General features: G+C 38.9%; 1 protein-coding gene across 1 annotated transcript in view; it reads right to left on the bottom strand.

The window, feature by feature from the left end:
- Positions 1-3464: 3464 nt before the first annotated feature.
- Positions 3465-26001, bottom strand: part of ZNF131 (zinc finger protein 131) — a gene marked incomplete at both ends in the record, with an annotated part of 37001 nt that continues 14464 nt past the window's right edge. Inside the window, 4 exons of the mRNA XM_080701990.1 lie at positions 3465-4151; positions 7021-7151; positions 15079-15301; positions 15404-15767. Of these exons, the coding sequence (XP_080558116.1) occupies positions 3465-4151; positions 7021-7151; positions 15079-15301; positions 15404-15767 (1405 nt within the window). The remainder of the gene's footprint in view (positions 4152-7020; positions 7152-15078; positions 15302-15403; positions 15768-26001) is intronic.

The following is a 26001-nucleotide window of genomic DNA, read 5'->3' as shown; positions in this document are numbered from 1 at the left end:
GGCTATACTCCCAGACCTATTTTATATTTTATTTGGAAACAGGGTCTCACTAAGTTGCTGAAAGCCTAAGTAGCCGAGGCTGGCTTCGAACCTGTGCGATCCTCCTGTCTCAGCCTCCCAAGCACGGGGATTACAAGCATGCACCACCACACCCGGCTATTTTCAGCTTTTAAATGTACTGATTTTAAGAGTTTAGCTTTCCTTTGAATACCTGATGGCAGGTGTGGTAAATACTTATTTGGTTTTTGTCACTGATTCCTAAAACAGAGTTTAAAACCCTTAGAATTTTCTGATAGGAATGACTTTTGTTATTCATAATAATCCCCTTTCGCCCTTACCAGTTTATTCTGAGATTACACTCAGAGGGCCTCTAAAGAGCTTCAAGTGGACAGCAGGCCACCAGAGGAACTAACTGTGATTAGAGGGCTCCCTGAAAGCCTCCCAGGAGAACAGAGGGGCTGGGACTAGATTCAGTCACCTACGGCCAATCATCTAACTAGCCTAAGGTTATACGGTTCAATTACAGGAGCTTACGAATTACTGGACACATCATTCTTCTGAAAGGGTGGCAAACTAGGAGATAGCATAGAAACTCTGAGGCCTACTCTATACCTCCACCGTACTGATCCATCTTTTCCATTTGATTGTTCCCGAGTTGTATCTTTTCTAATAAAATTCCAATTGTAATAAGTATTGCTCTTGAGTTCTGTGAATTGTACTAGGGCATTATCGAATTTAAGGGATTATGACTGGGCATGAGTATTGGCCCGTTGACTCCATTTGTCGCTGTGCCTGTAGGGACAACGTTGTGGTACTGAGCACTTTTGGTAGGGGCCTAACTGCATAGCATCAGAATTGAATCATTGGACACCTAATTGATATCTGAGACTCGATGTCCAATCGACAGAGCATGGGAGATAAAGGATCTCCCACGATGACCAACACTGCACACTCACTCTACATTTCAAGTACCATACTGTAGACTTAGCTTAAAACCCCAAATAGAAATTAAGTGGGAACATACCATGGAAGCAAATACATTTTTAAAAACCTGTTTCACATTGTGTATAAAGTGTTTTCTTTGCAAACTACAACCTGCTATTCAGCATAAGGCTTATAACCAGGCAGTCTTCCTCTTCTTTTCCAATCAAATTCACTGGCATTCTGAGTATGTGGCGGCCTTACAAATCTACCTTTTGGGAAAAGGAAAATGAGACTGCCTTGAAAGGCTGCCACATATGAAAACTCAAATGATATATTATCTATTTATTTTAAAACTAGAGATTGAACCCAGGAGTGTTCTGCCTCTGAGCTATATCCCCAGACCTTTTAAAATTACTTTACCTTGAAACAAGGTCTAAGTTACCCATGCTAGTCTCAAACCTATAATCCTTCTGTCCCACCCTCCCAAGTATTGGGATTAGAAGCGTGTTATCATCCTGCCTGGCTCAAATGATAATTATAACACTATGATGTGCCTTTGCCCCTGATCTCTACCTTGGAGTCTGAGTTCTTGAAAGAGGATTATGTTTAAAAATAAACCTTGTGTTATATCTTGGTTTAAGGGCACAGAATGAGCTATTTTTAGAATTCAAAATTCACTGCATACTAGCTGGCAATTTACATGTTTCAGACCACTTTTTCCTATAGCTTTTAAAAAACCTGAACCAACCCCTCCCCAAGCTGCCACAAGAACCAGGCAGCCTAAAGCAAACTAAATATTCAATTGGATTAAAATTATATCAGTATATTCTGACTTCTAAAAATATCTACACACACACACACACACACACACACACACACACACACACACACACACACACACTTTATAGTATGTACTTAACTGCCAAACAATACACTTGGAAGTGCTCCTATACATTTGATCTTAAAATAAAAACACAACTTTCTTACTCTTGATACATCTAAACCTGTGAGCTCTCCAATCTCTTCAATATATTTCAAAAACATGTTACTATTTAACATCAAGATTACCAAAGGTGGTTAGCTGAATCGCTTTTAAACTTAACATACTAATAAGAGGGTAAAATTTTTGCTTAAATGATTAGGCTCAATTTTTAAAAATCCACTTGTTATTGTGCTCACTATTTAAGAACTACAAAGACTGCCAACTTCTTTCTCCTTTCTTTTGAGCTGATTTTGAGTGTTGGAGGTGTATACTGGGAATTTTTATCTTTGTTCATGAATAAGACACATTAATACAATGCAAAAAGACATGAGAAAATACTGATCATACACCAAATTCCACACTGGTTAAAAAAAAAGAGTCATGAACACAAAATTTTAAATTTTACTTAAAAAATGCAAATATCTTCCAATATTTAACATGTAAAGAAAATAGCATATTGGTTTATTTTATGTAGTTGTTATCTTTTATTTTCCAAGTAATACTGATTAAAAATATTTACAAACCTACTTTTAAGTCCACAGTTTAGCACTCTTATTTGTATGGCTTTAAAAGTTATAGCACAAGATCTTTACATTAAGGATTGGGGAAAAGATTCTATTCAAAACAAAAACCTGATATATTACATACATGTTTTTCTCTGTACTTTATTTTAAATACATTAATTTTTAAATGCTCATTTTTTTTTCATCTGGTGGTAAAATACTAGTGCAACTTCTCATCAAAATAAAGTTTACCACAGATGTATGTGAATCTTCCCAATTGAAAAATGGCCCCTCAGCTACCATTAAATGAAATTTCTCAACCTAACTTAAATGAAAAGGATTGGTAGTTGTCATTGTAAGTAAAAATATGAAGTACTATAGCACTGCCTACATTGCTCCTTACGACACAAACTTTGAAAGAACCAGAGACGTTTTATAGAAGTTTAGTTGGTTTTGAAAAGGCACATGGTGTGAATTTTTTTTAACATTCTGGAAATTTTACCACCACCACTCTGTTTCTGTTGCAGAGATGGCACCTGTGACTATTGGGGTAGACAAGAATATTGTTCAAACCAAGGAAAGCCAGAGCCAAAACTTAACTGTACAGCAACAATGCACTTTTTTTCATGCAGCCTTGTGTTTCCTATATGTTTAATTTCCTAACATGCATTAGAATACATAAACTTGTATTCTAATGATTTTACGTTTGATTTTACAATATGGAAAAAAAATTTGAGGAAGGACATGTCCTGGGGAAAAGAAAAAGAACCATCACCACAATGAAAATAGAAACATTCGTACCCAACTATATAATAAGAATATAATCCATTTACGTTTCCAGAAATATACTTCTCAAAGCTCCCCTTCATTTATGAGAAAGATGTCTCCTCTGTGGCACTAACTGGAGGAGGGGCACCAGCTTGTTTTGATAGAAACAGTTCAGCACACAGGAAATAGTTTAACTTTGGTCCACTTGTCTGTAGCTTAAGGACAGTCACACTGCCCATACTTAGTTAAAAAAGCCAACACATGAATTTCAAAATATATTTGTTATCTCATTTTAAACCTGGCATAGCTGTTCTGTCCTCATTCTCTGCCTTTTCAGCATGGGCGTCCACTGTTGGTTTGGTCTTTAGGCCCTCAGCACCTTCGTGATCGTCTTCGGCAGCCTCAGTGGCATCTGCTTGGCTAGGCTCTCCCTCCTCTTGGTTCATGATTTCAGGAGTCATGTGATCCAAGTCTGCTTCTAGAAGCTCAGTTTGTACTTCCACTGGCATCTGATTTACCCGTTCAACATGTAGCTCCTCTACATGGACTTCAGTACCTTCTTCAGTCTGAATCCGACCCACTTCTAAATAACTCACTTGGACCTGCTCTGGAAGCTCGCTCAGGTGTGAATCATGTACTTGGCTGTCCTGGAGCAGATCTGGATGGACTTGTTCCACAGTCACTTGTGCTGAATCCACCTGGACTTGAAGTAATGGTAACACATGCACCTTCCCAACTTGTTCTATAATAGTCATTGATGTCACTGGTTCAGTTTGCACACGTGTTTCTACTGAAAGGACTTCTTCAGTTATTAAACGCTCTGAAATATTGTGCATATCACTGAGATGCCTCCTTAATTCATTCCCTTGCATAAACCACAAATCACACAGAGTACAATGGTTAGGTTTATCTCCAGTATGTATTACCAAGTGATCTTTGAACTGGTCCCAGCTATTAAACACACTGTTACAGACCTGAAATAATCAAAGATATGATGTTACTGAAGAAAACATGGATACATTTATTCTCTATAAGAGACAACATTGATAATAAATTGAAAGTAATTCTGAAAATATTATGAATATGGTATCTACAATATAATTTAGTTGAAACTATTTCATAATTCACTTGGTCTTTTAGCTGATACAACTAGCAACTTATATTCTGGAAAACATTTCAATATTGCCTTCACTGGTTAAGTAACCTATAAATTCTTAAGAGCTGGGTGTGGTGTACACACCTATAATAGTACTTGGGAGGCTGAGACAGGAGGATCTCAGGTTCAAGGCCAGCCTCAGCAACTTAGAAAGGGTCTCTGCAACTTAGTGAGACTCAAATAAATTATATATAAAATAGAAAAATAAAAATAAAAAGGGTTGAAAAGTGTAGCTCACAGGTGAACATACTGAGTTCAATCCCTAATACCACACACATACCCTTGGAATATAAACTAAACATACTTGGAATTTCTAGCATAATTTTAACATCAGAACCATTACAATATTTGTTTCTTTTGTGGATTGGGGGGAATACTGGGGATTGAATCCAAGGGCACTCTACCAACCTACACTACTAACCCACCAACCCTTTTTTATTTATTTTATTTTATTTGGACTGGGGCTAGAACCCAGGGACTTTTCTACCTCCAGGCTATACTCCTAGACCTATTTTATACTTTATTTGGATACAGGGTCTAAGTTGCTGAGAGCCTCACTAAGTAGCTGAGGCTGACTTTAAACCTGTGTGATCCTCCTGTCTCAAATTCCCAAACGCTGGGATTACAAGCGTGCGCCACCACACCTGGTTTTTGTTTTTTATTTAGAGACACGCTTACTAAATTGCTGAGTGCTTGCTGAGGCTGGCCATAAATGTTCAATCCTCCCTTATCCTTCTCCCAAACTTTTAGTGAATGCTCTATGGTTAAGAGTAACTAGTTTCAAACTACCTGTTATTTAGGACACTGACTTATGATGGACTTATTCCATCATAATGTAATAAGTAATAGTAAAATATGTAAAAAATAAAAAATGCATTTAAGCCATGTCTGTGATCCTTGTACTTGGGAAGCTGAGATATGAGGATTGCACATTTATGGCCAGCCTCAGCAACTTAGTGAGCCTCTCCACAATTCAGTAAGACCATGTTTTGAAATAAAAAATGGCTGGGCATGATGGCACCCACCTGTAATCCTAGTTCTTGGGAGGCTGAGACAGAAAGACCACAGGTTCAAGAACAGCCTCAGCAAGTAGACTCTTTCATCAACCTAGTGACACTTTCAAAATAAAGAAAAAGCCAGTCACAGTGGTGCATGACTGTAATCCTAGTACTTGGGAGGCTGAGAGAAGGGTTGCAGGTTCGAAGCCAGCCTCAGCTACTTATTGAGGCTCTCAACAATCTAGCGAGAACTTGTTTCCAAATAAGAAACATAAGCAGGCTGGGGGTGTAGCATGGAGGTAGAATGCCCCTGGGTTCAATCCCTAGTACCACATACATACAAAAAAATTAAATTAAAAAAAAAAAATAAGCTGGGTGTGGTGGCGCACGCTTGAAATCCCAGTACTTGGGAGGCTAAAACAGGTGATTGCAGGTTCACAGCCAGCCTCAGCTACTTACTAAGGCCTTCCAGAACTTAGTGTGACCCTGTTTCAAAATAAAGCCGGGCATGGTAGCACATGCTTGTAATCCCAGCATTGGGGAGGCTGAGACCGGAGGATCACGGTTCACAGACAGTCTCAGCTACTTAGGCCCTCTGCAACTAAGTGAGACCCTGTTTCAAAATAAAGAATAAAAAATAGGACGGGGGTGTAGCTCAGGGGTTGAATGCCTTTGGGTTCCATCCCCAGACCTGCAAAAAAAAAAAAAAGAAAGAAAGAAAGAAAGAAAGACAGACAGACAGACAGACAGACCAGGGATGAGAGTGTATAGCTCAGAGGTAGAATGCCCCTGGGTTCAATCCCCAACAAAATAAATAAATAGATGAATGAAAAAATAAAACAGGGCTTAGAGGCAGAATGCCCTTGGGCTCAATCCCTAGTAATACACACATGCCCTTACACAAACCAAATATGGGTCTTAACCTACCAGACACCACAGCTTAGCAAAATGGCACACTATAGTGTTGACTGTTGTTTATTCTTCTTTTTTTGCGGGTCTGGGGATGGAACCCAGAGGCATTCGACTTCCGAGCCACACCCCCTGCCCAATTTTTTATTCTTTATTTTGAAACAGGGTCTCACTGAGTTGCAGAGGTCCTCACTAAGTAGCTGAGGCTGTCCTTGAACCACGTTCCTCCAGTCTCAGCCTCCCGAATGCTGGGATTATAAGTGTGTGCCAGCACGCCCGGCTTTGACTGTTGTTTATTCTCATGATGGCACGGCTGACTGAGAGCTGTGGCTCCCTGCTATGCACCATCATAAAAACATCCTACTGCATATCACTATCTCAGGAAAAGTTCAAAATCCAAAAATCAAAGTATAATTTCTACTAAACACATACTGCTTTTGTACAGTTCCAAAATAAAAAAAATCCTAAAATGAACCATGGTAAGTAAGGACTATTACCTTTCCCTTTTAAAGATAGCAAATTAAGCCAGGTGTAGTGGTATATGCCTATAATCCCAATATTTGAGAAACTGAGACAGGAAGATGACAGGTTCAAAGACAGCCTTAGCAAGTATTAAGACTCTCATCATGATAGCAAGAACTTATTTCAAAAAAATAGGGCTGGGGGTGTAGCTTGGAAGTAGAATGTCTCACTGGGTTCAATCCTCAGTAATGTATACACAACAAAAATGCCTGCAAACTAGAGATTCCTTTGTTAAAGATGGAATATATCCACACATACCTGGCATTCATAAAGCTTCTTCCTTCCCTTTTTTGCCCCCACTCCAGTTTGGCATGCAGTGAGGTGACATTTAAGGGTGCTATTCCTAGCAAATCGTTCATGACAATTTGGACACTCAAAAGGTTTTTCCCCTATTATGAAAGAAAAAATACATTGTCAAATCAAGAAAAATAGCAAAAGCAAATTTAAAGAGTTTTTCTTTTTGGTCAACTTTAATAGCATGTTCTTAAGAGGCATCACAATTTATAATTCAAATGTTTTTACCATAGCCCAAAGATTTTTCTAGAGGTGACAGTAAGATTCAGTGATTATTAATTGTATCTATGCTCTGATGAAGAAATAAAATTTGGATGTGAATTCTGTTCAACATTTTTACATTTCTGAAATATTCCCTTTAAATATTATGATTAATTTGTATTTTAGGAAAAATGCATTGATATCCTTTCCACAAACATTTTTACACACCACATATCAGACAATGTGGTAGGTGATGAAGATAAAAAACAAATAAGCTGCCCTTCTTTAAAAAGAAAAGAAAGTCAGCTGGGTATAGTGGTGTTTGCTTGTAATACCAGTACTTGAGAGGTTGAAACAGGAGGATCATGGGTTTGAGGACAGCCTCAGCAACTTAACAAGACCCTGTTACAAAATAAAAGATAATAAGGGCTGGGGTTGTGGGTCAGAGGTAGAGTGCCCTTGGGTTCAATAGCTAGTAACAAAAAAACAAAAATCACCTTTAGAGAACAGGGTATGAAAGTGAATTGTGTGAAAATAAATGCCACACAGTGGAGACCCCTTATAGGAAAACAAGCCATGGGAAGTGCACCATAGAAGCACAGAGGATGGCAATTCTGCTTGGAATAAAGTAAGAGAAGAAAAGGAAGTTTGCTTTAGGGAAAGGAACAGAAGTGTTAAGACAGAATGGTGGAAGAAGAGGAAAGAGGAAAGAACCAATTAGGACTTCCAGATCTCTGGGTTTGAATGCCAGCTAGGAAAGAACTCAAGATTCAGTAGTCCAAGAAGTTTGGAGTGAGGTATGCTGGCAAAGATTATGAATTATTTGGTGTCAAGTTCAAAGTACTCAGAGTAGAATGGTAACACATCAAATAGTTATATAGACATTCTGAAACAAAATAGAGTGGACTGATATGATTATTTTTTTAGTGACAATAAATACTTCCAGTGTGGATAAAATTTCTCAAAATAGCTGGGCATGAGCCGGGCGTGGTGGTGCACGCTTGTAATCCCAGCATTTGGGAGGCTGAGACTGGAGGATCGCAGTTTGCAGACAGCCTCAGCTACTTAGGCCCTCCGCAACTCAGTGAGACCCTGTTTCAAAATAAAGAATAAAAAATTGGGTAGGGGGTGTAGCTCGGAGGTCGAATGCCTCTGGGTTCCATTCCCAAAACCGGAAAAAAAAAAAAAAAAAAAAAAAGAATAGCTGGGCATGGTGGCACATGCTTGTAATCCCAGCATTTGGGAAGCTGAGATAGGAGGATGGGATTCAAGGACAGCCTCAGCTACTACTTAGTGAGGCCCTTTGCAACTCAGTGAGACACTATAAAAAATAAATTAAAAAAATAGGGCTGGGGTATAGGTTGGAGGTAGAATGCTCCTGGTTTCTATCCCCAGTACCGGGGGGGGGGAAAAATCTCAAAGTATATTTTATAACAAAGTTAAAGAGAAAACCTAGCAAAACACTAGGTTTAAGCAGTTGGTTGATGACCTAGCAATCACCAACAGAAATGGAATAAAGCAGAGGACAAGAACAGTCAGGAAAAAAGAGTGAGGGAATTCAGGAAGAGGATGATGCCTACAGAGAACAGGAATAAGATTTCAGAGAGGGAGTCCTAGTGAAGAGGCAGTCCCAGATGTGACCCTAATACTTAAATAGAATGACATAGTGTAATAACTGAGTTATGTGACTTTCCCAACAAAATAAATACAGCTTTTATGCAATTTTCATGTGATAAAAATTGTTTTTTGAAAGAGAATTCCTAAATTACCTGAATTTTATTTTTTTGCGGCACTGGAGAAGAAACCCAGGGGCATTCTATTTCTGAGATACACCCCCAGTCCTATTTTTTATTCTTTATTTTGAAACAGGATCTGAGCTGCAAAGGACCTAAGCAGTAGCTGAGGCTGTCCTCAAACTGCAATCCTGTCTCAGCCTCCCAAATGCTAGGATTACAAGTGTGCGCCACCATGCCTGGCTTTAAAATTAATGTTGACATAATAACTTCAATTGCAAAAATGTTGGGATATTGCTAAACAAAATGGTTACTTTGTGTGTGTTTGTGTCTGTGCTCCTGCACATATGCTGTATTAGGGATTGAACCCAGGGGTGCTCTACCTCTGAGCTATACCTCCAGCCCTTTTATTTTTTTAAATATTTATTTATTTATTTTTGGGATACTAGGGATAGAACCCAAGGGCATTCTACCTCCGAGGTATACCACCAGCCCTATTTTTTATTCTTTATTTTGAAACAGAGTCTGAGCTGCAAAGGGCCTAAATAGCTGAGGCTGTCCACAAACTGAGATCCTCCTGCTTCAGCCACCTGAGTACTGGGATTACACATGTTTACCCTCACACCCAGCAAGTCTTGTGGTTTTACTAATGCACAATTTTTCATTATTAATGAAACCTACAAGAAAATTTGTACAACTTTTTCTTTCTTTTTTTGGTGGTACTGGAGGTGGAACCCAGAGGCTTTCTACCTCCGGGCTATACTCCCAGACCTATTTTATATTTTATTTGGAAACAGGGTCTAAGTTGCTGATAGCCTAAGTAGCTGAGGCTGGCTTTGAACCTGTGCGATCCTCCTGTCTCAGCCTCCCAAGCGCGGGGATTACAAGCATGTGCCACTAGACTTTTCATAGTATGCCACTTGAGCTATTTCATTATTGTGGTACTGGGGTGTTCTACTTCTGAGATATACCCCCACTCTATTTTATATTGAAGCAGAGTCTCATTAGGTTCATGAGAGTCTCCTAACTTGCTGAAGCTGTCCTGGAACCTGCAATCTTCCTGTTTCATCCTCCCAAGTACTGAGACTACAAGCCTGTGCCACCAGGCCCAGCTTATATTTTGCTTTAAAACAGGAACTCCCTAGGCTGCTGAAAGTCTTGCTATATTCTTTTTTCTTTTTCTTTTTTGCAGGTCTGGGGATGGAACCCAGGGGCATTTCCCCTCCAAGCTATACCCCCTACCCTATTTTTTATTCTTTATTTTGAAACCAGGTTTCACTGAGTTGCAGAGGGCCTAAGAAGCTGAGGCTGTCCACGAACCGCGATCCTCCAGTCTCAAGTCTCCTAAATGCTGGGATTACAAGTGTGCACCACCATGCCCGGCTCTTACTACATTCTTGAGGCTGCTCTCAACCCTGGGACCTCCTGTCTTAGCCTTCTAAATACTGGGATTAGGCAATGTGGTACCACACCTGCCTCTAACTCTCTCCCTTATTCCAGATAAATCTGGCTTCTGATCCCACCATACCACTAAATATGGGAGGAGTGCATGTTCAAGGCCAGCTTCAGCAACTTGGCAAAACCGTGTTTCAAAATAAAAACTAAAATAGGTCTTGGAGTATAACACCTCTAGGTTCACTCTCCAGTATCAAAAAAAAAAAAAAAAAAAAAAGGACAAAATCAAAAAAGGGATGGGAGTGTAGCTCAAGAGGTACAATGCCTCTGGGTTCAATTCCCAGTACCCCCAACCCTCTCACACAAATTAGTTTAATAAGCCCAGTAAAATCTAGAAATAAGAACAGATTATTCTATTTTAGATATATGGGTAGGTACAGCTTTCGAAGTGCTTTCACCATTTTATTTGTCTCAACCTTGTAAAGTAGCTGTTACAGTTTGGATCTGAAATGTTTCCCCCAAAGACTCATGTGTTGAAGGCTTGGTTCCCAGCTGATGGTGCTACTGGGGGGTTGTGGAAACTTTAGGAGTAGGGCCTAATTGTAGGAAGTAGATCACTGGGTTATGCATGTGTGCATGTTACTGGGGATTGAACCCAGGGACATTCTTTCTACCTCTGAGCTACAACCCCAGCCCTATTTTTAAAATTTTTATTTTGAAACAGGTCTTGCTAGGTTGATGAGGCTGTCCTCGAATCTGAGATCCTTTTGTCTCGGCTTCCCAAGTACCAGGATTAGAGGTATGTGACCATGCACACCAGGGGGTGTATTTTCTTCCTCCCTCCTTGCTTTCTGGCACCATTCTTCACCCCTAAACTGCATATCCTTCTGTATTTTTTAGTTAATAACTGCCAATCATTGAATTCCCCAAAGCAAAATGCTAGGAGTCAGGCTCTCTTTAATCCCCACCTCACTATTCACCAAACCTTTGGATTTGGCCTATTTTATATTACTAAGTCTTCATTCCTTTTATTTTTATTTACTTATATTTTTTATTGCTGCCTTCATCCAATTTCCCACTCTGGTTTTGAACAGACTCCTCATTAGACTTAGCAGGTTTCACTCTGCTTCAATCTATCTTGCCAGTTACTTCTCTAAAACAGAAATCTCATCAGACTGCCTCTTAACTTTAGATTCCAGTCAGCTGGGCATGGTGGCACATGCCTGTAATCCCATTATAAGGGATGTTGAGACAGGAGGATCACAAATTCAAAGACAACTCTCAGTAACTTGGATCCTGTTTCAAAATAAAAAATAAGTAAATGAGTCTGGAGATGTACCTCAGAGGTAGAATATCCTTGGGGTTCAATCCCTAGCTCCACCACAAAATAATAAATAAAATAATTAATTAATAAATAAAAATTACATGACCTCCGCCTTCTCTCTTATCATTCTTTCTTTCACCCTTAAGACACTGGGAGATCCTCATAGAGGCCACCTGGCACACGCCACCTGGCCAGCCTTTTCAACCTCTCTGGCTGCGTCTGGTATTCCTCCACTTGGACCCAACCCTCCAGCCATATGCATTACTGCCATGCATATGCTTCCATGCCTCCTGTGTATGTTTTATTTTCTCTGCTCAGAATGTTTCCAGAACTTAGCCTGTCATAGTGGGACTGTGTCTGCATATCTCTCCAACACAACTGAGCTCCCTGGGCTTTCTAAAACTGCTTTCTATCTGTGGCCTAACAAGATAAAATTGTCATTCCTATAATAAATTAATTCACAGTATAGGCAACAGCTAAAACTTTGCAAATCATAGAAATATAGTGCATACTTTAAGAATATACTTGGAAACCAAATCATTAATCCAATAAAAAGATGCAAAATATGAAAATGAGTGAAGTATGTTATGTCTTTTGTGGGTAGGGACAGGATTGTATCCTATTTTCACAATTACATTGTTATAAGGAAAAATGACCCTTTATTAATTTAAACATAAATGAATTGCTTATGCTCTTCCAATTCACTAAGCCATTGAGCACACACCTACAATGATCTTGTACTAGTATAGTAACTTAAACTAGAAAGTTCAGTTTTGCTTTGTATCCTAAATTGATTCTCCCTCCACTGGGCATATATGGTTCTATAATTTATAACTACTCAAGTTAATTAAGCTACTTATATCATTCTGAAAGCAAGAAAACAAGCATAATATACTTTGCCCTATATTCTATTGTCCAATCCAAAATAAAAGGCAGGGAGCTGGGCGTGGTGACACACACTAGTAATCCCAGCATTCAAAAGTCTGAGACAGGAGGATCACAGTTCACGAACAGCCACAGCTACTTAGTGAGATCCTATGCAATTCACTGAGACCATGTTTCAAAAAATAAAGAATAAAATACAGGGCTGGGGACATAAGAGGGAGAATGCCCATGGGTTTCATCCCCAGTATCACCAAAAAATAAATAAAAGGCAGAGGATATAAAAAAGCACATTTTAAAATTTCCAAAATGAGCCGGGTATAGTGGCACACACCTTTGATCCCAACATTTGGGAAGCTGAGACAGGAAGATCGCAGTTCGTGGCCAACCTCAGCTACTTAGTGAGGCCCTTTGCAACTCAATGAGACCCTGTTTCAAAAGAAAAAAGAGGGCTGGGGGTGTAGCTCGGAGGTAGAATGCCCCTGAGTTCCATCCCCAGTAATGCAAAAAAAAAGGGGCTAGGGGTATAGCTCAGAGATAGAATGCCCCTGGGTTCCATCCCAGTACCAAACAAACAAACAAAAAACCAGAAATGATGTTATCTTATTATCAAATATTACATTCCTAAGAAGTAACATAAAAGCAACTGATCTCTGTGGGAGTACTGGAAGCCCCTATCAAAACTCACTGGTTAATTGGGTGCTGTGGCATGCACTTATGGTATCTGGGAGGCTGAGACAGGAGTACTGCAGGTGTGAGGACAGCTTCAGCAAGTAGTGAGACTCTCATCAACCCAGTAAAACCCTGTTTCAAAATTAAAACAAAAAAAATAGGGTTGGATGAATCTCAGAGATATAGAATGCCTAAGTTCAACCCCCCTACACACAAACCTCACTGGTTACCTAGTAATGTTTATTTACTATGCTGGTATATCAATTCTTTTGCAAAAGTAACCCAGTTATAAAAATGTTCACCCAAGAGACTAAAAATATATCAATAAATCATATTTGTTTTTAAGGATCAAAATAATTACAGGCAGTTTCCAAATATGAAACATACATAATGTGTCTGAAATAAGATTTAATTTCCTAAACAATTTAAAACTAGTACCTCGAAGCCTTTTACATTCATACTGAGCCAGGCATCGTGGCACACACCTTTAATGCCAATACTTGGGAGGCTGAGATAGGCGGATGGTAGGTTCATGGATAGCCTCAGCAACCTTGTAAAGGCCCTCCACAACTTAGTGAGACACTGTTTTAAAATAAAAAATAAAATAGAGCTGAGGGTTGTAGCTCAGAGACAGAATGCCTCTGGGTTCATTCCCCAGTACCACAAGCACAAACACACACAATTAAACACAGTAGGTTTCTTCCCTACTCATGTATTTATTTAGTTCCCATGTATTGACAGACAACAAGAATTTGGATAGGAAGGGATACATTATCTTAATTAATTAATCTAGTTCCTCCACTGCTGGATAGCAAGTGGTTTGGGACAGTAAAGAGATCTATAAGGTTTTTTTTGTTTTGCCTTTTTTTTTTTTTTTTTTTTTTTTTACCAGAATCTCTCTTCACATGTTGGCATCAAGAAAGATTTTGAATAGTATAAGATATCTATGTTGTAATTAGTGTACCAACAGCCCAAAAGGCCTTAACCACTACCTGTGTGTAACAAGTACTCAGGAATAAATGTCCAAAAACCTAGACACTCAGCACCTGTAGTAACCATTTTCTCCACACTCTTGTTATAATGGATTTAGGGTCTATCCAAGATCCTAATAATTGGGGGCAGATCCTGTGCATGAACCAGGAAATCTAGCAACGAATTCTTGAGGAGTGAGAGCATGGACAGCGCACAAGACAGAGAAGAAAATAAGCACTGGGGATGTGGAAGTATAGGAAACAGAGGCCCTGAGTAGACGGGTTCCTGGAACCTGTCCTTCAAACATGAGATGGCTTCCAGGAGAAAGAACTACTGTTAAGAAGAAATACCCTCCTGAATACCCTGGCTATCTACCAGGTCCAGATACATTTGCTGTTGAAAGAGGTAAGGGAGACACATAAATCGTACTGCCTATTTACTGGGCCAAAATAAATGATGAAATGTATGCAAAAAAGTAAAAACATGTCAGAGACTGCTTATAAGTGTACTGACCGATCTAACATATCATGAGAAATGTAAAAATAGGAACAGTAAAGTTCCACTGTAATTAAGATTTAGTAACTCATACTTAGTATATAAATCACAAACTTTTACATATTTCTTTGAAAAATTACAAAAATCTGAAAAGTGATAATCACTTTCCAAGTTAACACTAATCTGCATTTAAAGCATTGATACTTCAACATAGTAATATTATAAAAATATGTTCAGACTGTGCTTTAGAAAACACCCAAGTCAGATTTTGTGGTATCATAAAAAGGATTTCAACTTCAAGTGAATATGGAAAAAATACACTTTTAATATAAAGTACTTGCTAATTACCTGTATGTTTTCGAAGATGCTCTTTAAAATGTCCAAAGTGGTCAAACTGTTTCTCACAGTACTGACATATGTGAATTTTTTTCCCAGTTCTTTGCTTCTTATTGACTCCACCTTCTTCAAGGTGGTAACAATTTAGGTGCTGTTTCCATGCACTCTCCCGAAGATACCTTTTATTGCATATTTCACACTTGAAACTCTCAGTGGAGTGTGATTTCATGTGTTCCTTAAAATGGTAAAACAATTTAAATGAACGGTTACATTTCTCACAATGGAATAAGTCCTTCACATGTGACAGCTGAAGTTCCACAATTTCAATACCTTCTACCTGTTTGCTTATGGGGTCAGTTGCACAGCCATCTTCTTCTTTAATAATCTGCCCTTTTCTATCACCTTGACGGTACTTGCTGGTGATATCTGCCAAAAGTGCTAGAGCGGAATCATCAGAGGAACCTGTGCTCTGTATGTACTTTATGGATTGCTTTGCAGAAGCCACTTCCTCTAATGTTTCGATGCCTTCATCTTCCACTTCAATTGTACCTTCAGCAATCTCCACCTCAATTTCAACAGGTTCTGATTCTACAGATGGCAACGACTCAGTGATAACATTTGAAGTTTCTGCAATCTTTCTTTTTTTCCCCTTATTTTTCCCTGTGGAATTTTCCTCTAATGGAGCAGAGTTTTCTTTGTTTCTGAAATACATAATGTACAGATTAAATAAAATCTATACAAACAAAATTAAAGCAAGAGCTGGGTATGCACACACTTGTAATTCCAGCATTCGGGAGTCTGAGACCTGAGGATTGTGGTTCACAGACAGCTCAGCTACTTAGTGAAGTCCTCTGCAATTTAGTGAAACCCTGTTTCAAAATAAAGAATAAGCCATGCATGGTGGCACATGCTTGTAATCCTAGCGCTTGGGAGGCTGAGACAGGATGATCGCACAGGTTCAAAGCCAGCCTCAGCTATTTAGTGAGGCTCTCAGCGACTTAATGAGACCCTGTTTCCAAATAAAGTATAAAATAGATCTGGGAGTATAGCCCAGAGGTAGAAAAACCCCTGGGTTCCACCCCCCAATACCACCAAAAAATAAAAATAAATAAACAGGAAAGGGGTGTAGTGCAAAGGTCGAATGCCCCTGGGTTCCATCCCTAGACCTACACAAATAAATAAAGTAAGCTTTGTTTTCTTCAATAAACTGATAATAAATCTTAAGATAGAAGCCAGGTGTGGTGGCACAGACCTGTAATCTCAGTATTTGGAAGACTGAAACAAAAGAATTAGAGAGATTCAAGGACAACCTCAACTAGCAGTGAAACACTCATCAGCCTAACAAACCCTTCTTTTTGTGGGTCTGGGGGTGGAACCCAGAGGCATTCAACCTCTGAGCTACACCCCCTGCCCAATTTTTTATTCTTTATTTTGAAACAGGGTCTGAGTTGCAGAGGGCCTAAGTAGCTGAAGCTGTCCGCGAACCATGATCCTCCAGTCTCAACCTCCCAAATGCTGGGATTACAAGTGTGTGCCACCACACCCGGCAACAAAACCCTTTTTTACAAGAAAACTAAAATAGAGCTGGGGGTATAATTTGGAGTCAGAATACTCCTGGGTTCAATCCCCAGTACTTCCTTCACACACACACATCAAAAAAGATAAAAAAAAATCGGAAATTTTATATTGATTTTAACACTTCTTGTAAAGCTCTAGCAATTAAGATAATGATAATGGTGAAATCAGATCTATGAAGATTAATAGAACATAATAAAGTCCAAAAGCAGAGCCATACTTATAGATTAACTTTTGAAAAAAGGTTCCAAAGCAACTAAATGAAGAAAAGATCTTTTAACAGTGGTGTTAGAACATCTGATTCTATATGGGAAATATACACCTTAACTCTTACCTCACACCATATACAAAAACACAAAATGGGTCAGATTTTAAATGTAACCATTAAACTGTCAAATTATTAAATATTTAGAAGAAAACAAAGGAAAAATCTTAGGGACAGGCTTGCTGAAAATGCCACATCCTTTAGGTTAAAAATAGGCAAAGATGGCGCAGTAAACTCCAGTCAAAAGGTAAGTCTTGAAGCCCCAACTGGAAAGCTACTGAATCAAGGAATATGATTCAATATGGAAGGAGCTACTGAATCAAGGAATCCACAAACTTAAATTAGGTGATATCAGAAGTGATAATTTTGCTGTTGATTGAGGTCTGTGGGTAGGCTGAAAACACTGAAGGTGTATTTGATTGAACCATATGCAGTTTTTGTGCTGCTTGAAACCAAAAGGAGTATGCCTTGGTTAGTAGCACAGTCTCTTTCTCCCTCCACATTTCTTTTACTCTCCCTTCCTTTCTACCATCAACTGCTTTAAGGAGAAAGAAAATTAGGGGCAAAGCAATAGTCTCCCTGTTTCCAAGAACTATAGGGAATGTATGTTAATCCAAGCATGCTGGGGAAACTCAGAAATATTAAGGACTCAGCAACTTCGATGACTCTGTTAGATTTGAAAGTCCAACTCAACATCCTACTTGGTTCCCTGGGAAGAGGAGGTACTTGCATTCAACTGATGGGGTGTGAGCATGGTTCAGAGCAGTATAGGGAGGCTATCCTGACTGCAGGTGGGGTTGAATTTATATCCTGTTGCTTTGACATCTGAACAGAGAGTAGAAAGTGCATTTATATTTCCCTATCCCATAAGTACCACAAGGGATCATCTTGACTGGGAAGAGCTACAAATAGAGAAGAGCTACAAGGGAGCCAGGTGTGGTGGTGCATGCTATTCCCAGTACTTGGGAGATTGAGACAGGAGAATTTCAAGTTCAAATATAGCCTGAGCAGCACAGGGAAACTACCAGCAACCTAGCAAGACCCTGTTTCAAAAAATAAAAAAGAGCTGGGGATGTAACTCAGAGGTAGAATGCCCCTGGGGTTCAATCCCCAAGTACCAAAACGAACAAACAAGAAAACAAAAACACTGAAAGGAACCTAACATTTGTTTATAGTGATGGGGCAGGATTTAGGGCAGTTTCTCTATCCTCTGATGTCTAAAGTTTGTTACACTGATGATGTCCTATTGACTGGCAAGTCAGAAGTGTCAGTTCTCAAAGGCTCTGACCACAGCAAGGGTTACTAATTAATTCTGACAAAATCCAGGGGCCTATACACCAAGTAGTTAAGATCTATGTAGGTAGATTCATAGTGCTCAATCTCTGCAAGAGTCAAGAAAAACCTGTTTGTTCAACTCCCTTCCACCATTAACTGAGGTCAGGATCCTATTGAATTTTGGAGTATACTAGAGAGTACGTAACTCACTTGGGCATGCTGCTTTCTGTTTTGTAGCAGCTAATTTGCAAACTAGCACCCTTTTAAGTTGGGCTGCAACCAAAAGGCTGCACTGGAAGCTGTCCATCAAACTACAGCATTTATACCTTTGGGGACCCACAGCCCTAAGCTCTAAGTCTCTGAGATTGATGCTTCTGTGCATAGAGCTTCTGGTAAAGGGAGTCAATCTCCACCCAAAGGTGGTTATTCTTTGGGTTTTGGTCTTAACTCAGGATAAAGCTACAAGGTACATCCCCTTTGAAAAGAAAAAGTGAGCTTACTGTTGGACTTCTGTTGAATATGATGCTTGATCCAAGGAGGCCTTAAGGTTTTCCAGCCTAGTATTTCCCTTTTGTGGGTGAGTTAACTCAGACTTCGTGACTAATAAGGTAAAAAGTGTCCAACAACTGTCATTTGTCAAACAAATGTTGTATTTAAGGAGTTGGCCTCTTGAATTCATATGAAAAAGTTGCACTTCCTCCACTCTGATGATCAAAGCAAAGGCAATAAATTAATGGAGTCCTTGATTCACTGACAATTTGGCTAAGGTGAAACCTCAAGAGTGCTCTGTAGGTGTTCAGCTTAACACTTTGAAAACCAAAATCAGACATGGTAGTTCTGTGCGGTGGGTAGAAATAGAGTATGTCCTTATAACTCTGGCCAAAACTCATCACATTTATTTGTTCTAAATTTTTACTGATTCAAGGGCTGTTACTAATGGTCTAATTGTCTGATCTGTTAACTTGGGTGACTTGCCTTATTAAAGAAACCCACTTCCTGGGTAACAATTGTTGAAAAAGATAGCAGAGATAGCTGAAATTGTTTGAGAAAGAACATCTTATACCCAAGATGTATGAGGGAAAAAGAAACATTAATTATCTGTCTTCTCAAATCACCCCTACAGTCTTTCCAATGAAAGAGAATGCTCTTAAAGCAGCTCTCCTCAGCTACTCAAAGCATCTTTAAACTAGCAGCTGAGTTGCTACCCCCCCATGATTTGACTGCCAATTCCCGTAACTTTAGCACATCCTTTAAAAACAGCTAAGAATAGTTAAGCCTTTGCTCCTCCCAGGCAAAACAATAGCAGTAAACCAGGTGTTTGCCCAATTATCCTTCTCATAGCTGAGACAAGTCCATGAGGTGGACAACTACCACTCAGCTGGCTTTCAGGTGTTTATGATATGTAGAAAGACTGAAACAATTGTTCTCATTTCCTCCAAAAATTACAAGGACATTTAATCATTCTAACTAAAGTAAGAAAGGGGAAGAGCACATTAAAAGCCAGGTCAACCTGTTCCCTTGAATGATGTCCAATTTGGGGGCACAAACAATTATAAAACTTTCTCTCCTGGACTCCTAGGTGGCCCTAGAACTATACATGTGTAGGTGCCATATACTAACTTACTTCCCTCTTCAAAATATGACTTATACCCCAGTGGTCGTTATAAGAGATGATAAAATATTTTAAGGAAGTTCAAGTAATCCTCAGATGACTGTGGAACTCTCTTACTTTTTTTTTTTTTTTTTTTTGGTGGTACTGGGAATGGAACCCAGGGGCCTCCTACCTCCAGGCTATAATCCCAGACCTATTTTATATTTTATTTGGAGACAGGGTCTCTTAAACCAGATGAGGCTGGCTTCGAGCCTGCACAATCCTCCTGTCTCAGCCTCCCAAGCACGGGGATTACAAGCGTGCACCACCACGCTCGGCTGACTGTGGAACTCTCTAAAACTACGATACTCTTGGTTAGGAGCTCTTGAGGAAGAATTACTGATTTATAGCCGGGCATGGTAGTGCACGTTGTAATCCCAGCATTTGGGAGGCTGTGACCAGAGGATCGTGGTTCGCGGACAGCTTCAACTACTTAGTGAGGCCCTCCGCAATTCAGTGAGACCCTGTTTCAAAATAAAGAATAAAAAAATCAGGCAGAGGGGTGTAGCTTGGGGGTTGAATGCCTCTGGGTTCCATCCCCAGACCCGCAAAAAAAAAAAAAAAAAAAAAAAAAAAAAAAATTACTGATTTATTTGAGTGCCCTTCGGGCAAGATTTCCTTCAATGGAAGTGGTCCAATTAAGAAGTTGATACAAAATTTGTGCCTGATTAAAGCTGATATGATCAGTGACACCCACTGACTTCTGGAAGACATTCCTGTGAGCCTCAAATCACTGGCAAGGGTTATTATAGATGACAGACTTGCCCTAGACTTCATTGCTAAAATATCTTGCTATACTTAACCTAGGGCTAAGTGGAAAAGTTAATACCAAACTAAAGAAGAATGCCATCTTTTCTAAAGATTTGCTCAGTTATTGCATTCCGGTACAAACCTGTAGGGATGTATGCAATGACTTGGGTTAGTACTACAAAATAGTTATATCCTCCAGATTGAAATTCCATTAACAGTAACCTTAAATAAGTAATAAGAAAAACTGAATGGATTACATCCCAGTAATCCCTTGCATTTTTGCATGTCTTATCAACAAGGCTTTGACAGCTTTTGATTTCTATCTTTTCAAGGTTGTTTATATGGCTAAGAGCTTTAAAAGATAAAGCTGGTCTACTTCCAGAATGTTAGGTAGGTACTTACATACAGTATAATAAAGATAATGTGCCCTCTAGGAGAAAGGTCAGGCAGGTTTTCTTGCAGCTAATTATAAAAGATTTAGGTTTCCTAAAGCTCAGGGCTCTTCAACTATGATGTAAACCACTATAAGTACAACATACACCTAGGGCACTGTGCCACTCCTGTGGGATTGGGGGGGAAGTGCACCGAAGGAAAACCAATATAAACACAGAGCCCATGGGACTTCCTATGCTTTAAATAACCAAGTCCTTTTTTGCTGAGTCAAGGGTCTCGTGTATTCTGCTTACATCCATGAAACTATGAAAACTGGTTAGCTAACCTATTAGCTTACAAATAGGATATAACCTCACTCTTCACTGTTTTTTGATAATAACTCAACTTAAAAAGTAGGATAAAGTTCTGAGCAGACATCTTGCAGAAGAATACAGATGGCAAAAAATGTGTGCAAAAAATGTTCAACACCATTGGTCATTAGGGAAATACAAATTAAAACTGCTATACAACCACCAGCAGCATGGGTAAAATGAAAAGACCTGGTCATACCTAGTATTAGCAAGGTGGTGAGGCAACTGAAACACTCAGATACGAGTATAAAATGACACAACTGTTTTCCTTCAAACATTAAACATGTATCTATATGGCTATTCCATTCTTAGGTATTTACCAAGAGAAATGGAGCATATGTCTAAAAAATTGTACACACATGTTCATATTCATTTTACTTTAATAGCAAAAAAGCTGTAAATAACCTAAATGGCCACCAATGGTGAAATGATAAAAGAAACTGTGGTATATTCAGAATACTGCTCATCAATGAAAAGGAGTTAAATATATATAAACACAATACAGATGTATTTCAAAATAAGGTGAGAGAACTTAAGTATATACCATATGATTACATTTATCTGAAACTCTAGGAAATGTACAGTATTCTATAGTGACAGCTGTACAAAGATTAAGGCAGGGATAAGGAGAGAAGAATGAATTACAAAATGAAGAAACATCAGAAGGAGATAAATATGATCATTATCTAACAGCAATAAAATAGGTATGTGTATGTATGCTAAATCTCAAAACTGTTAAAGCTGGGCTTAGTGGCTCATGCTCATAATCCCAGTACTTGGGAAGTTGAGACAGGAGGATCACAGATTTGAGGCCAGCCATAGCAACTTGGTGAGGCCCTCAGAAACTTAATGAGGCCCTGTTTCAAACTAAAAAATAAAAGAGAGCTGAGGGTATAGCTCAGAGATAGAATACTTTTGGGTTCAATCCCCAGTACCAAACACTACCCCCCAAAACCCCTAACTTGAAATAGTTACGTGCCACTTACATAGTCTTATACTAAAACCACAATGATATACCTATAAACACCTATTAGAATGCTTAAAGCAGGAGCAAGCAAACACTTACCTAACTGCAACCTGCTCTTTGTAAACAAAGTTTTATTAAAACATAGATTCTTCAACATGCTATGGCTGTCTTCATGCTACAATAGCAGAGCTAAGAATCTGCAAGAAACTACCTGGCAAACAAGTCTAAGATACTATGTCTTTCCTTTTTTGGTGTTGGGGACTGAACCCAGGGGCATTTCTACCTTTGAGCTATAACCTCTAGGAAAATTTAGAAACAGGGTCTAAGTTGCTGGTGAGGCTGGCCTTAAACCCGCAATCTGCAATCTCGTGTCTCAGGCCTCCCAATTACTAGGATTATAGGTATGTGCCACTGTATTCAGCTTATTTTGTCTCTTTAAGAAAATGTTTGCTAACCAGATGTGGTGGCACATGCCTGTAATTCCAGTACTTAAGGAGGCCGAAACAGGAGGATTGCAGATTCAAGAATAGCATCAGCAAGTAGCAAGTAGTGTGACTCCAATTAGCCTAGTGTGATAAAATAAAACTAAAACAGAGCTGAGGGTGTAGCTCAAAAGAATGCTAGAATGACCCTAGGTTCAATCCCCAGTACCAAAAAATAACAAAAAAAACCTCAACTTCTTTGGCATCATCAACAATGCAAATAACTGATTTAACTAAAACCCAGTTATAACTAGATGTAGAATACCAATCAAAACTTATAATATAGAATATAACTGTAATATAATAAAAATTAATATGTAAGCTCTAAATCACAGTTTCCAACCTAACTTAATATCACTGTCAATTTTGTTGAAATATTCTCAGAACTATAAACTTGAACTATAAACTATAAACTTAATGGACCAGAGACACCCCTACTTGAAAAACATCAAAATGAGAAAAAAGTACCTTTTATAATGAAGCAGTATGGCTAAATTTTGTTCAAGTACAAGTATTGAGGTAAACTGTAAACTACTTCTTAACCAGCCTTCTTATGCTCCCTTTAATTTTGAACATAACCTAATGAACCCAGATCCCTGCCTCAAACTGGAATAGAGAACAAAACGTGCTGCTAACAGATTTTTGTTTCATACAGTGGGAAAAATCAGCTTGTATTCAGAGTTAAATGGCAAGCCAAGAAGCAATTGTAGAGACTCCAGAGGAAAGAAAGAAGAAAGCCCTGGCAACTGGTTAGCCCAAGAGACACAAGTTCATTTGAGCTTTTCAAGCTTCATCCAAGTGCCTCCTAAACATGAAAAATGCATAATCCCTTCCTACAAGTGGTTTTAGTCTAATGGGGAAATGTGGAAATAATAGTATGATTACTGCTTAAATGGAAAATGTAAAAAAGTAAAAATGTAGAAGCATCTAAGTCAACCTGCTAGAAGCAATAGGCAAGACTTTAGAGAACAAGTGGCCAGTTCTGGACTGGGACCAGAAAGATGAGTAAGAGTCTGCCAATAATGAAGCAGAGAGAAGGCATTCTAAGCAGAGACTAGAGCATATGGGTAATAATATTACTATGTAGCAGCCACTGTTTTGAGTGCTTTACACATACCAAATAAGAAATAGACCTAAAACAGGACAACAATACACAATATTTGGAGATTTGATCTGACTCAGAGCTCTCTTGAAGTAGCCCCAATCACAAAATATATACAAGAAACAATCCAACAGTGCTTGCTTATCATTGCTGCTACTGAAATAGAATTACCAATTGGAGCTACTACTAAGCTAACCAAATACTTAAAGGAAACAATCAGGAAATAAGATGTCCATAGGGGTCTTTGAAAAGTTCCTGACAATTCTAGGAAATCCAGGTCACACACATGTACAGGGTTGCCTGCTTTCCCAAGAAAGACCTTAGAGGGCTCAAAGCTCTCACCACTATCTGACCTTGAGGTTCTGTGCACTCAGGAAGTAAAGGTTAAAGCAAGACTTATAAACTGCATGATGGAACACTGATGGTGTGCCCCCAAACAGAGCTCCTCAGCACAAGTGCAGAAAATTACTGGATCAAGAAATTTAAGGAAATTCCTGTCCAATTATCAGCTGACCAGCAAGCTAACTTAGTGGACTTCAAAGAATAGACTTTCACTTAGTAAAAGTTACTGAAGACACGGCAACAACAAACTGTGTGTACTGGGGGCTGAAAGGATATAAATACCAGCATTGGTACATTATACATTATTTAAAATATCAAAATTTCAATCAAAAAATTACAAGCATGCAATTAATGAAATACAGCTCACACACAGGTGGAAAAATGTCATAGACACTTTCCCTGAAGAAGCCCAGACAATATGTAAATATTGCTGTCTCCTGTTTTCAAAGAAACTCATCAGAGTATACTACATGCCTATCTGGTTCAAGCAATAATGTTACTGTTTTTATAGTGAAAAGTACAGATGGTTGTAATTACTGTAAGAATCCCCCAGTCTTACATTTTTACCTCATCTACCAAACACTACAAACATGAACTTGATTAAATGTCCCCCAAATTCAACCTAGATCACTGTGACAGAAAGTTCTGTTGCCAAGAACTTCCCTTATAATGAAAGTATTCACAACCAAGAGGCCACACAAAACATTCTCCACCAACCTTTAACCACAAATCTGATACTGTCCTAGCCAAATACATTTCCCTTAGTCTACCTTCAGTCTGAGAAGGGATTGCCCAGTCAGCACCATTTCTATTTTGATATCAAAGTTTAGCTCTCTCTGCAGACGAGTACGGATCTAGTTTCAACTGGCACAGATGCATCCATCTTTCCATTCACAAATGTTTACTAAACACCTGCTATGTGCCAGGTGTTAGGCATCAAGAGTATATACTCTTGTTAGGAAGTTTGCTCTTTGTGTGGTAGGGGAGGGGTTACTGGGGAGAACCCAGGGGTATTCTACCTCCAAGCTATACTCCCAGCCCTTTTCATTTTTTATTTTGAAACAGGGTCTCACTAGGTTGCTGAGGCTGATCTTGAACCTCCCTGTCTCAGCCTCCCTAAGTACTAGGATCAAGCATGCTTGGCTGGTTTAATCTTGAACTGTCATCAAACTAATTAAAAGACATTAAATTTATGGATAACTATAGTTGAATTATTTATTCAGAGCTAGTCTCAATTTTGTCTAAATCAAACCATACCAGTGAGTTGGATTAAATCATTGTTACCCCATGAAGCAGACTTTACCAAACTATGTCATGCCAAATGCCAATGACCTATATTAAGGGTAACCACCAAAAAAAAAAGTATATACCAAAGATAATTGTAGTCACTCACACATTTACAGTATTACATGCCAGACATCTTGCTATGGCCCTTTACATCTAATTCAAAACTCTCACAAATAATTCTATGTAGAAAGCACATTATACCTCATTTGACAGCTAAGGCCACTAAGCTGACAGGTTTAGTAACCTCATTAAGGCCACAGTGTGGTAGAGCTTAGATAGTAACCCAAGGAGAATAACTCTAAGAGCTTGTTATTAGTCATTACACTATCTTACACTGTCACTGTTCATTATGTGAAGATGTTGAAGTATTTGTTCATTATATCCTTTAATTCTTTTTTTCTTGGTACAGAAAATGGAACCCAGGGCATTCTACCTCCATTTTTTATTCTTTTATTTTGAAACAGGGTCTAAGTTGCAGAGACCCTTACTAAGTTGC

Source organism: Muscardinus avellanarius (genome assembly GCF_963383645.1).
Source record: "Muscardinus avellanarius genome assembly, chromosome: 1".
In the NCBI taxonomy this organism is placed as follows: Eukaryota; Metazoa; Chordata; class Mammalia; order Rodentia; family Gliridae; genus Muscardinus; species Muscardinus avellanarius.
The sequence above is the reverse complement of the archived record's forward strand: the minus strand, read 5'-3'. Positions and strand labels throughout refer to the sequence as shown.